The following is a 13,438-nucleotide window of genomic DNA, read 5'->3' on the forward strand; positions in this document are numbered from 1 at the left end:
TGCTGGGAAAGGCCTCATGATACGATCAACAAGCACTGGATTTGCAGGTAAACTTCCCTCGCTTGAGTCCCTGCTCTGCCATTTACTGGTTGAATGGACCATAACTACTTTTTAATCTGTAAATGGGGGCTAATAGTGTTCTTGCCTATTTCACAAGGCTTTTGGAGGATTATGTAAAAGCCCTTTGTTTAAAAAGAAAAAAAAATCTAAGCAGCTCTACGTACAAATTTAAGGGTCCAGTAAAGATTCTCTGTAACTGTCCATATGTTTGAAATTCATGACTTTATTGACACAAACTTTGCAATAGGAAGCATTCCGCTAGGAGGACAGTAAGAATCAGTTTCTGTATCATACACACATGAAAAAGTTGCCAGGTGAATTTCCTAGTAACACGGTTTGACTTCCGGTCTTGGTGAAATCCAGATTGTTCTGGAGAGGGGAAGATCATACATGCCCTGCATTCCCTTCTCCTCCAGAAGTGAGAAACTGTTTCTATATAAAGCAGAGACACACTCTCAAGTTGATAAATTCCAAACAACGTGCAGCGGTTAAGTGACGCAAACACAAGGTTGTAAAGAGAAATGAGGCTTAGCCCGTGGCTGGCAGCACAGTGACTGGTGAAGGAGCACTAGCACAAAAGCACAGTGCACGTGCCCTGGGACAGCGAGCCCTTGAACCTGCAGGATCAATGCCAGCCTTTGGCAGTTGGTGGCTCCTGCTGAGTAATGCCAGAGGGGACATGGGAGCCACAGGCTTTGCTTTATTTTATTTTATTTAAGTTTTGGAACATGAAATTCCCGAAAAGCCCTTTCTCAGAGAATCACAAAATGATAAAGGTTTGAGAAAACTGTAGTTTTGTGGTTGGTAAAGGCTTGTACAGTGATTAGGAGAATGCCCAGATCTGGAGTTTGGGGAAGAAATCTATCCTGAATATAAAAGTGAGATTACATTGCAGACCGATTCTCACTGCATCTAAGCCACTCTCCTGGTTATGAAGTTCACTGTCAGAGTCAGGATATACAGTCATGACTGGCCAGACTCCAAACCTCTCAGCATCCGCATGGTACCTGACACAGGGTTGGCATTTAATGTTGAATGAATAAATATACAATCAACGGAAGGAAGGAAGGAAGGAAGGAAGGAAGGAAGGAAGGAAGGAAGGAAGGAAGGAAGGAAGGACATTGCCCACTTGTGTCTGAGAAATAACAGAGTTGGCAGGTAAGGAGGCTGAGTATCTGAATCTTTAACCCGCTGGTGTCAATTCTCTGGACCATGTTAGATAAACACACACCATCAGGCTGCCTATTTCTGTTAAACATGAAGTTTATTGGTGTCATTTGGTACAACTTTAGTCCTACCTTTCCCAGTCCCAGGCATATTAACAGTCCTTTAAAAATCATGCTACATTACTTTGGAGGAAAATACTTCCAACTTAACATGTTTAAAGAAATGCTAGAAAATTTTATTTCTATCAAAAAAAATTTTTTTCTGCCTCAGCTACCTGATTTCTTTTTTTAAAAAAACATTTTTTATTGATTTATAATCATTTTACAGTGTTGTATCAGCTACCTGATTTCTAACACAGAGCATGTCGATCTAAAGTCAGTGTGACCACACACCGACCAGGTACTGACTTTCTAAAATGATTCCTTTTAGATACCAAAATGACACAGTCCTGGGGCCGTGTGCTGAGAGGCCAAGGGAAGCTGACGTGTTCGGATTTCCTCCCTCTTGTGAGCAGTGTCTGGCTTCTGACTAACAATTGCAAATGACCTGATTGGAGAGAAAAACCGCTCATGAACACAAGCAGAGGGAAGTGGAAAGCTGGAAAAATGCAATGTCTGCTGAGCCTGGAGATGGGACGCACTGAGCATGACTGTGATATTACGGTTCAGAGGCTGACGAGGGTGCCTGCATGGGGGACACTGAAGGGAGATGAGAAATGGTGTGACTGCATCACAGAGGCCTCCCTGGGACATGCCCTGGGTGTTGGTGGGGTTAGTCTGTGTAAAATTGGATCTGAATCTGTCTCAGACTGAGCTAAGGAAACAAGAATAACAGAGTTTTCCTGTTTCTTGACTTCTCACACAGGAAACATTTGTATGGGCTTAGAGTTGGGTGAGAGCCAGCTTTTAAGTGAACATGGTAAGCTTTGATGGCGGTATTTGAAAGGAAGAATGAAAGGATAAGCTTCCTGACAGGGCACACCACTGCAGCCGGGAGAGCTCAGAACCGACTCTCCTTCAGCCAGGAACCACCGCTTCTGCCTCCCTGTTTCCTAAACTGGCCTGTGGCTTTAGCTCACCACCTTTCCATCAGACCACACTGCAGGAGTTGCAAGAGGCAAACCTAACGAACGCACATCTGCAGTTTACTACCCTATACATTTACATGATAGGAGGCTGAGAACATCCCAACAGCTCTGGCAGCGGGTGGCTGCCGGGTGAGAGTCTCCCAAGGCACTCAGCAGTGGCCAGTGCGACCACGGTCACCCACTTCTTCAAGGTTCCTCGATGGATCCAGGATGTGAAGGGCACCAGCGAAGCCCATCTGCCTTTCAATTGCACTCTGCTAGTTGACACAGTTCTTTGTGATTCTTCGACTTCGGTCCACCTGTCGGATGCTGTCTGGGACATTAATGGTGACTTCCTTTGCAGACGTTCGCTTAGTATCTCTTTTAGCCTGTTAAAAAGTTTAACACGGTGAATCAAGTTACTAGGAAATAACCCAAAGGCTCTCATATTTGCAGTAATCTCTTGAGATTGTTACATGCACATGCACACACACCCAGAAGCAAGAAGAATGACCCACAAAGACCCAAGCCCATATACTCCTCATAGGCTGCTCTGCTGAGTCTCTAACGTCAACCTAGTGCATAGAAAGCCTTGGTAAAGCGCTGCCAAATGACGCTTCAGAGCTCCCCCTGGGGTGGGTGCAGCACAGGCTGAGGTCAGGCCTGCACTGTTGCTCCACTTCTCCCTCTGCCCACTCCTGCTTCCAGCCCCTCTCCCACGAGTGTGGACAGAGCACTTCTCAATGAACATCCCGTATAATGACATCCCATATAATGACAACTGCTTCCTGGAAAATAGTCACTCAAGTTGTGGGAGCATCTCCCCATGCTGGGTGAGAGTCTAGGGTTGATAGATACATATTTTTCATACAACATGGTCCCTGAACACAAGCCATCTACTTCGTCAGTAGTGCATCCCAGGAAATGCTGGACTGTTGCACCACTGGAGAAAGATTAATTGCTCTGGTGTATTTACTGACAAATGATATGCATTTTCTAACATGTCACCTACACCCTGTGTAGTAGCTGCTGGTGATGCCCCTCTCCGATTCTCTTTACTTGGCTGGTGCATCCATCCATTAGCTGCTTTGGGTTTTGGCTGCTAACCACTCACAGCTGCACCCTTCTTTTGAGAACTGCCCTCATCTGACTGAAGCCATCTCACCCAGAAATACAAAAGCGGGCACACCCTACTTCCTAGAGACAGCCCAAAGCCAATGCCGATGGTTGGGAATATAAAAGGCTGGCCCTTCTGCCTTCAGGGGTGTAAATCTATGATGCCCTGCACATCCCAGAGCTCCCTGTGGGGTCAGGCTGAGGCTGCACTACAGTGTTCAGCTGAGCTCACGTATTTGCTGAACTCAGTCCTCTGGCCCAATCCTGCATCCCCTACTACTGTACAGGTTCCTCCCAAGACTACTCTTTCAGTCACTTACTTGCACAAGAATCCTCATCTCAGTCTCTGCTTCCAGGGAACCTGACCTCAGATAATACTCAATGGGTAATTTGATGCTTAAGGATCATTTTGATTGTATGCAACTTTAGTCTTATCTATTGATTTCATGAGACAGGAGTTCATTGTTTTCCTCTTCAAGTTCCCAGTGCCTAGCACAGTCTGAGACATAGCGGGCCCTCAATTTAACTTCCGTTGAATAAATGGATGAATGAACGAATAAGCACACCACATGTGTGAGCGCATCCTTGCTTTAACAATCAGTAGTCGGTGCTGCCTGAGGACTCAGTCGTACACTCAGCTCCTCCAAGCCGGAACTGGCACTGGGCTAGCAGTGACTTTTATGGGTTTGCTTTCCCCTCAAAGCAGAGAATTCATAAAGTCCCACAACCAATTCTGTTTCCTAAAGAAAAGTGTGGCAATTTTGAGGCTAAATCCATTTGATTGCCATTTCAGGTGTTATTGCAGAAAAGCTTAGAGGACTGAGACATGGAATGGTAACACAGAGGCTGTATTTAAAATGAGCCAAGGTGAGGGCAGCATTCCTCTCAAACTGGTGGGCAGTAAGAGAGCTTTCCAGAATGGAAACGTAAACGTTCCCAATGGCGTAACTGCTTTTCTTTAGAGTCACTGGCAGGATTTCACAAAAAGTTATTAAAGATTCTACACAGAAAGTGCTCTGCTCAATGTTTCAGCCTGCCTTCCCAAGCTGAAAGATCTAAGCAAACCTTCAATAGTCGGATGATTCTTAATTTTCCAGCCTGTTTAAGAATCAAAGGCCACAAAATAGTCATTCCCAGAATAGCCACAGAATATGTATGGTTTGCATCTCAAGTACAGAGGGGCAATTTCTTAAACCTGTGTATCAAAAGCCTGACAGTGGAGATGTTCAGAGGACAAGCTTTGGGAACAGACAGACCTAGACCCACCACAGTGCTTTACGGGACATTGCTTCAGCCTCTGAATCTCGGTTCCCTTACCTGAAATGGGGAAAATAACGCCTAATTCTTAGTGGTTTTTTTGGAGAGAATCAAGCACATCACTGAGCATTAATAGGGTGATCAGCTTCTCCTGGTTGGCCCACGACCTTTCCATTTTCAAACTGAAAGTCCCACATTCTGGGAACCACCTCAGGCCTCTGCAAACCAGGACAGCTACTCACCCCAATTATATAGATTTTGACATTAATTCTATTTGCAGAATGATGTCAGTCAAACAGATCAAATTTCAAATGAAAACTCTCTTATTCTAATGAAACTATAATGATTGCTATGATTATTTCTAAATACCAACAATAACCATAACTCTAAGTTCCACATTTGGACAGAGAACAAACTGGAGCTCTGTATCCTAATGATGGGCACAGAAGGGTCCTAGCCATAAACAAATTCACTTTCAAATAATCACACCATATTTAATTTGGCAACTTAAACAACTAGAACAACCATGCAGTGACTCGGAAGCGTTTTATAGAAGAGAAGCTTGCGACATCAGAGAGGTCCCCACCCCTTTACAGTGGCGCGGTTAGTCGTCGCTGAAATCTAGGTACAACTTGGAAACCTCAGATTTGAAGTTCAACCGAGAGGGAGAAAGAAAATGAGAAAGAGAACCACAGTGCCAGATATTTTTTCTAGAAGTTTCAAGAAATAAGTAGCTTTGGGATTTCTTCTAAGCCCTATTCTGAGAAGTTGCTTGAACTTGCCCCTGCTCAGCGTCAGGCAGGAGGGGTTCAGGACATGGAGATCAAGTCATGGTGGGTCTTTCCTGAAAACTTTAACTTTCCTTTAGAATTTTACATAGAAGAGGAGCAGGAGCAGTTCATCTTTGGCCACCTAGACACCGACCTCCACTGCATCGAGACGCACAGCCAGACCTTCACTGAGCTGAAGACGGGGTTCACGGCCACCAGCCTGACGCGTGTCCTTGTCATCAGACCTTTGGAGGGGAGGCAGTGGCTGTTCCTCATGATTCAGAGCATGGGGAGCTGGGGCTCCCACAGCCAGGCCCGAGGCTGAGAGATGCTGCAGCCGGTCCGGAGCCAGCCCCTGACCACGCACGACCTGGCATCCCCCACTTCCTGCAGCTTGACCCACTGGCCCTGTCTCTGCCCCTCAGGAGAGTGAGGGCTGCCTCTCTTAGAACTTCTTTGACTTGCCCTTACCAATCCATTGGTTACTGTAGACGCCACTAGATTTCAATCTCAGTAACAAAGGATTGCTCTCCCCTCGGCAAAAAAAAAAAAAAAAAAAGAAAGAAAGACAGTAGCTTTGCCTGCCTATGAGAAAAGAGCTATACAGATACACGGAACAATTATACCACTGTACCTCTGGGATTGTGACACTTTGTACAACATAGATAGCTATTTTCCCTCTGACATGGTTTCCAGCCAGCTAAAGCTTTTTTTTTTTTTTTTAACATTGGATTATAGTTGATTTACAACGTTGTGTCAGTTTCTAGTGTACAGCATAGTGGTTCAGTTATACATAGATATATACAGCCAAACCTTTCGATTTGACATCCAACCCTCTTTGTTTAAAGACAGGAAAAGAAAACACGTCCCTATTGCAATTACTGGCTTCAAAAAAAAAAAATCTTACGGTTCCCGACTCAATGATGAGAGAAACCTATTGGCACCTTTTCTTTTCACAGATGCCTGCTGATTCCATCCTTCCTCCGCTTCCAAGATTCTTGTTTTGTGAATTTTATCACCACTGACTCTTGTTCATGAGCCACATGCTTGTTTCTCACCCAGTTTTACAGCTTTTCTATTCTTCTCTTGCCTTGTGTTAATTTCTGCAGGTTTAGAATCATAGATTTTAGTCTTCTTGATACTTGCCTCTTTAATTAAAAGTAATGTACTGTCTGCCATTTCTCCAGGGAAACCAGGCTGACTGTGGTAACTTCCCGGCAGATGGATGCATTTCTCTCGAGGTCTAGAAGTCAACGACCCAGCTCATTCCTGCGGAAGGAGGGCTGCTAAGGTTACTTGGCCTTTTCTCACTTCCCCCTAGATGGAAACAGCGATGTTCTCTGCTTGACTTTGACTCCACAAATACACCTTTCATGGGGCTGTATGAGCCTTTTCATGGTTCCTTGCAGACAACGAAGGAAAACAAGGCTTACTAAGTTCATGATTTATCAGACACCGATTTGCTGTATAACTAGTATTTTTTAACGATAAAAAAGGATCCATAATTATGGGAAAAGAAATTCAAAGAGGAGAGAGAGGAACGGTGAAAAGTGGACACTTGCTCCCATGCTCTGGCCACGCTGTGCTCTCTCCAGAGGTAACCATGGCTAATCACTTCTTAGGAGCATTGTAGGGACTTTCTAAGCAGACCCAGCATGGGGCCATCTTATTCCCTCCCCCACGCTCTGCACTTCCTAGCCTTTAACTGGGGTTTAGATGATATGTTTATTTGCTTGTTAACTAGCTTTTTTTTTTTTTTGCATTCTTATCAGATTATAAGATTCAAGAAGGTAGAGACCCAGTGGGTGGATTCACTACAGTATCCCCAGAGTCTAGCCAAGTGCCTATCACATAATAGACATCCGACAAATAATTTGATGAGGAACACATGTGTGAAGACACATCTTCAGAAAGAAAGAGAAAAACAAAAACGCTGGGAAGAGAACCTGCTTGCATTGCCCTGCCTAAACGTTCTAGAACTTTCCTACAGAATTTCAGTTATGTTCAGTATTGATTGCTCTTGCACCACCCCCGAGGGACGGCCTGGAACGTAGCTGTGTTCACTTTTCCCAATGAGGCAGCTGAAGTTGCTTGGGCTAAAGCAATATGCCCAAGGTCAAAGTCAATATAGGCGGTGAATTGAACTAAAGACGGTGGGAGGCTGGATGTAGGCTTTAATCTCACACCCAGCCTCCCGCAATTGCCAGCATTCACTCTAAATTCTCCACCATTTCGTTTCAGGTAATGGGGAGGAAAGATCATGGGGTTCAGAGGCCGACAGACCTGGCTTCAGACTCCAGCACGGCCAAATCACTACTCCCAGTGCCACCCTGGCCAAATATCCTAACCTTCCCAGGCCTGTCTTCCCAGGTGGGGAATGATGCTACTAAGCGCTTAGAGTTGTGAGGGTTAAAGACGATGCCATATATACAGTGTGTCTGGCTCACAACAGATGCTTTGAAAATGTTAGTTCCTTCCTCTCCTCCTTCCCAAAAGATGAAAGCCTGAGCCTTGTCAGCTGCAACTCAAGACACTTTTCCTCTATTCAGTTAAGTTCCATTAAAGGGAGGCAGACAATACCAACCCTCTAGCTGTTCCCAAATTCCATGAATTTATTTGCGGCTGCTTCACTGGCATTAAAGAGAGGTCACCCAGGAAACATCTGATCTTAGCATCTCCACCAGGGGCCAGGATGCTAGCCTCCGAAGAAAGAGGTCAGACCCTGCCTCAAGCAAAACTCCCAAGCGCTCCCCAGGCCTAAAGCAGATCCTGTGCAGACCACAGCCCTGTGCTAACTCAGCCTAGGGGGTTTTATTTATCAGGTATCAGGTGTCAAAAGGAGTTGTTGCTTTTTCAGCTTAAACCTCAGAAAGATCAGACACTGGGAGGGCAGTAGAACCTGCTTCAGAAAAGCAACTGGGCTCCCACAGAACAGCCATTAAGCATACGAAGGTGCACTGGAGCAGGGGACAGAGCAGGGAGTGGAGCCGTGGGAAACCACTCTTATCTTGATGAAGTCCTGGCGATCTCATTCAGTCCACAATTAGTCAGTACACAGCAGGTGCCCATCCCTGAAGTGGGCTCAGGGGGCAAGGGAAGAATATAAAGAACAAGAAGGAAGTCTCTACCCTGAGAGTCTTCTAATCGAATTGATCTTTCTGCAGACCCTGAGACGAACAGTGAGTCTTGCAATTCTTCATCTACATAAGGTAGCAGCTGATGTACGATGCACTGTGGAAATCACCACACACACACACACACACACACACACACACACACACACACTCTCTCTCTCTCTCTCTCTCTCTCCACGTCCCTGTGCTGCTACATTGCTTCCCACCCCCACCTCCACCCCGGCTCAAACTGGAATATGAATCAAAGTCTCCTTCTAACAGCCCTCCCTGTCTGGTTGTCCCCAGTGGTTTCTCCTGTTATCTTTCCTTTTATTGTCATGTTTTTGTTCTTCTAGAAGAAACTCACATTGACTTTCCAAACTCTCTTCGTGGATCTCGATATTACCACCATTCAGGAGAAATTCTGGGCTGGTCCCATCCTCCTTTCGGGATCAGGTCTCCCTCTCTGGCCATTTTCACACCTCTGAGGCTTCACCTATCTCTCCTGGACCGCACTAAGCCTTGCCGACAGCTAGACACAGCAGGGAGGGGGGAACGAGAGCAGAAGGAGGAGGCTACCTAGATGAGAATCAGTCCAGGTATTGGCTGATTTCTTTGGCACAGCCACTTTGCCAAGAACAATAAAGCAACTGGGAAAGATGCAGCTTTGGAAGATGTGAAGGCTCACCCGGAGGCCCGCCACAGACTCAGCTCTGTCTCCCAGAGCTGCAGCCCCATCCATGCTTCTCCCTGAGCTGAATACTTGAGGAGGTACTTCTGGGGGAGAAAAACAAAGGTCCTCAGCCTGAAGGAATGGCACTTCCAGGTTGGAGAGGAAGTGTCTGGAGGCGGCCCGGAGTTCCTCAGCAATTAATCAGCAGGAGAGAAGCAGCAGCTACAGAGCTTCCCCTCGCGTTGTCTGTCGAGCTCAGGGAAGGGGCTAGGGGAAGGAGACAGCAGATGATTTATCAGATGCTGTGCAGTCAGACAGGTCCCAAGCGACTGGAAGAAATCGAGGTTTAATAGAGGAAGAGCTCCCCACCGAGACAGTCAGTTCCAATTTGTGAAAGATCATTTTTATCACATTCTTTCTGCCAGTTAGCACCTATTAACACCTGGCATGAGACAGGAGCCAGAGAGAACTGAAAGAAGGAAGATGTGGTTTGCTCGGTGGGCCCTGGAGCAGAGCAGGGATCAGCTCACGAGATGCTGTTGCTCACAGGCTTCCACACCATCAGCGGCCCCTCATCGCTCTTCAGAAAGCGATGAACTGTGGGGTCGCACCTATGCTAAATAGAGTAGTTGCTATCCCCAACTGGTGGCCTTTTATTTCCTTCACAGCACCATTTCAAGTCTAGAAGACTTGTTCGTTTATTCTGTATTATCGGAACCCCCACATGCAGTGCCATTAAAATTGGCAGCTGTTTCAGAGCAAAGGGCATGCGTGCCTTTTCCACTCCCGGATCGTTGGCATCACACCCATGCCTGGTACCCAGACGGGGCTCAGTGAATGAACATTAGATGAATGAACCCACAGAGTGCTTACAGGAACTGATGAGGAAACTTTCCAGGCCTAGCGAGGACTGCCTTTAACACACAACCTTGGTTTGTAAATCTGATGGGAACACCGCGTAGACACGTGCATGAGGACATGAGCTTCATGAACGGGTTCTTCTGGAGAAGGAAAACTTTTCGAAAGTGCCCAAGAATCATCAGCCAGTGGCCCAATGACGTCCAGGACAACTCTGGGAAGTGGGAATAGGTCATCTTAGGGGAGCAAAGGAAGACCGGAAGAGGCAAATGGATACAGCCTGAGCCAGAAAAGAAAGAAAATTATTTTCTTTAGGCAGATCCTAGGCAGCTGAGAGCGGTGTTGGTCTGAGATAGCTCCGCTAACAGAGCTTCAATCAGAGGTAGACTTGTAAGCAGACCCCTTAGGTAGAAAACCTTAGTCTTTGAGGAAGTCAGAGCACCTGGTGGCTGGTGAGGTCTCGGGACACGAAGAACACTGATGCACTTCGGCAACTGCCTGAACACTAAAAACTGAAGCTATCTGCTCCCTGATCTTATTTTGGAAATACTGACAATACAGCTATTGTTCATTGAATTGTGAAACAGAAGTTGTGTGGACAGCTTATCAGTGTGAGCCATCTGCCCCCGGGGCTGTGCTGGTCAGGAGTGTGTGGTCCTCACTCCCCTGTGACACAATTTTCTCTGCGGCTGGAGCGCCGGGTGGGCTGGCAGCACCTGGCCCTATCTGAACTACCACACGAGCTCCTGCAGCGCATGCGTGTGTGGCATGGGCAGGGCTGTCCTGAGCTGCCTCTGAGCCTCCATTCTCATCTGTGAGCTGGAGACCGCAGTGCCAGCTTTGCGGAGTCATTGTGAGAGTCAAGTGAGGCAAGATAACCAAGTGCTTAGCACCCTCTGCCACACCTAGAAGGCTGCTCTCACGGGTCTAAGAAACACAGGACCAAGCACAACTCACTGGCCTTAAATTCCTAAGGTTCGTAACTGGAACTCAACTGCTGCTGGTTAGCGTGGAAGGTGATATAACCACTTTGGAAAACTGTTTGTCACTATCTCTTAGAGTCAGATACATCCCCATTCTATGAGTCAGGAATTCTGCTCCTGGATACACACCCCAAAGAGGTGGATGTCCACCAAAGGGCATGCACAAGAATGGTAACAGCTGTGTGGTTCACAACAGCTCCAAACTGGAAACCACCCAAATTTCCCTCCAGTACAATGGTTAAATTGCGGTGTTTCCATTTAGTGGAATATACATAACAAGGAAAATGAGGGCATTTCTGCACCTCACAACAACACGGATGATTCTCACTAGGAGACTGTTGCACAGAAGGAGCCAGACACAAAAGAGCACAAATTGTAGATTCCATTCATAAAAGTCAAAAATAAACAAAGCTGGTCTATGACGCCAGCATATCAGAAGAATGGTAATGTTGTGGGCAGGAGAGGGTGCGGATGATGACTGACACATCCCAGGCACCACGGTGAAGGGCATGGGGGCATTTTTGGAATAGTGATGATGTCCTGTGTCTCCACATGAAAGATGGTTATGTGGATGTGTCACCTTTTAAAAATTAATTGAACTTATAACTGACGTGTACACTTTTCTATAAGTGTGTTATATGTGGTAGATTGCACTATTGCCCCTAATCCTTTGCTGTCTCCCCACTGGGGACAGAGTACACTTTCTTCCCTGTTGATGTTAGACTTGTCCAGGACTTCCTTTGGCCAGTTAGAGGTTGGACAGTATGGTGTGAGCAGAAGCATGAGATATATTTGAGTAGTTTGGTTTTGCACTGTTGGGTTTCTGCCATAGCTGAGAATATACCTCAGGGAGCTACTACTGCTCTTTTAGCCTGATTCTCAGAATAATATACATGGAACAGACTGAGCTAGACCTGGAGCTGGAGCCTAAAGTCAGGTCTAGCCATTCAAGTTGCAGCTGATCGTAAGAAAAAAAAAGATTGTTGTTTTAAGCCACTGAAAGTTGATTTGCTTTGTTATGGAGCATTATTGTGGCCATAGCTGACTAATACATCATTTGTCAACAAAAACATTCTCTAAGGTCTCTATGCACCACTTTTCTAATAGTCAGCTGTTTCAAATTAAAATTACCAACACCCAACTCTGGCACTTACATGACCTGTTCAGGTCATCTGTTAAGTGAATCTCAGTTTCCTTGTCTATAAAAATGGAATGGTGCTTACTTTCCAATGCTCCTGGGAAAACTGAAAGAGCCAGTACACCTAAAAGCACTCCGCAAATTGCAAAACACAATTTTAAAGTGATGGATGATGGCAGTGAGGTGGGAAAGTACGCACACACCAAGAAAAGCTGCTTCCCTCTTCCCATGGCACAACCTGACTCAGAGGGTCAGGACACAAGTGTGGGGAGGAGGCTGGGAACAAAAGTCCAGGCCTGCACTAGAGCAGTGACCAAGCTTCTGAGCGTAGTTCTGTGGGGTCCAGGCTGTCTTGGGAGATGGCAGTGGTGCTTAGGCCTCTCGAAGGCTCCGAGCTAACAGCTTATGCACAGACAAAGCAGGCAATACAGGACCCCAGGAGGCCACCACTGCCCTCATATCTACCTTCCACGCGTGACCTTCTATGTGTCTGAAAAACCACCTTTTTCCTTTATTTGGGTTACAGTGCCGTGTGCCTACCCACCCCTGTGAATCCTCACCGCCTTTCTCACAGCACTTCTCAGTTTACAAAGAACCAACTGTTCTCTCATTTTGGTCTTATTTCCACTGTGTGGATAAGGAACCCGAGACTCTGAGAGATTGAGTGATTCCTGCAAGGCCACTTAGTTCATGAGCATTAGAGCTGAATTTGCAAGAGGTTTTCTGACCAAAGCTTAGATAGGTAACTCACTGATGTGGTGAAGAATTCCATCATTGGATAACCCAGTTGGATTTTCAGAAAACAGTGTTGGCCTGAGGGACGGGACCAGTAAACACTGACAGAGGAGAGGGGAAAGATGGGTTTGGAGTGTTGGTAAGCAGGTCCGCAGTGGGCTTTGATGGTAGGGGTAGGGGGAAGCGAGGGAGAAGAGGGGGAGGGGCGGGGGAGGGGAGGGGTGGGAAGCACGGGGAAAATGAGGAAGTGAGAGGGAAGAATGTCCCCACGGGGGGAGCCAGGGCAGCAAGAGGAGCGCTTCCCAACAACAGCTCTGAGAGAGAAGGAAGAACTGAGAGGGCTGCCAGCTAAGGTCCAGGGGCTCTGCAGCCCTGCCTCATCTCCAAAAGCAACGGTGCAGGGGTGATGCTGTCACCACGTTCTGCAACCAGAGCCCTCCTGGGGACCCTCCCACGGCCACGGTCGGTCGGAGGGTGTGAGGTAGGACGCGTACTACATATG

The 13,438-nt window shown here is 46.6% G+C and overlaps 1 protein-coding gene across 2 annotated transcripts in view; it reads right to left on the reverse strand.

Moving 5' to 3' along the window:
* Positions 1–1,305: 1,305 nt before the first annotated feature.
* Positions 1,306–13,438, reverse strand: part of BAALC (BAALC binder of MAP3K1 and KLF4) — a 56,844-nt gene continuing 44,711 nt past the window's right edge. The window contains exon 3 of one of the 2 annotated variants that reach the window (XM_032467739.1): positions 1,306–2,682. In XM_032467739.1, coding sequence (XP_032323630.1) covers positions 2,572–2,682 — 111 coding nt within the window. In that variant the 3' untranslated portion in view covers positions 1,306–2,571. Of the gene's footprint in view, positions 2,683–6,605; positions 6,706–13,438 lie in introns of those variants that run through there. The other variant, XM_032467740.1, reaches the window with a different exon arrangement.

The sequence above is a fragment of the Camelus ferus genome, chromosome 25 (assembly GCF_009834535.1).
Source record: "Camelus ferus isolate YT-003-E chromosome 25, BCGSAC_Cfer_1.0, whole genome shotgun sequence".
Taxonomy (NCBI): domain Eukaryota; kingdom Metazoa; phylum Chordata; class Mammalia; order Artiodactyla; family Camelidae; genus Camelus; species Camelus ferus.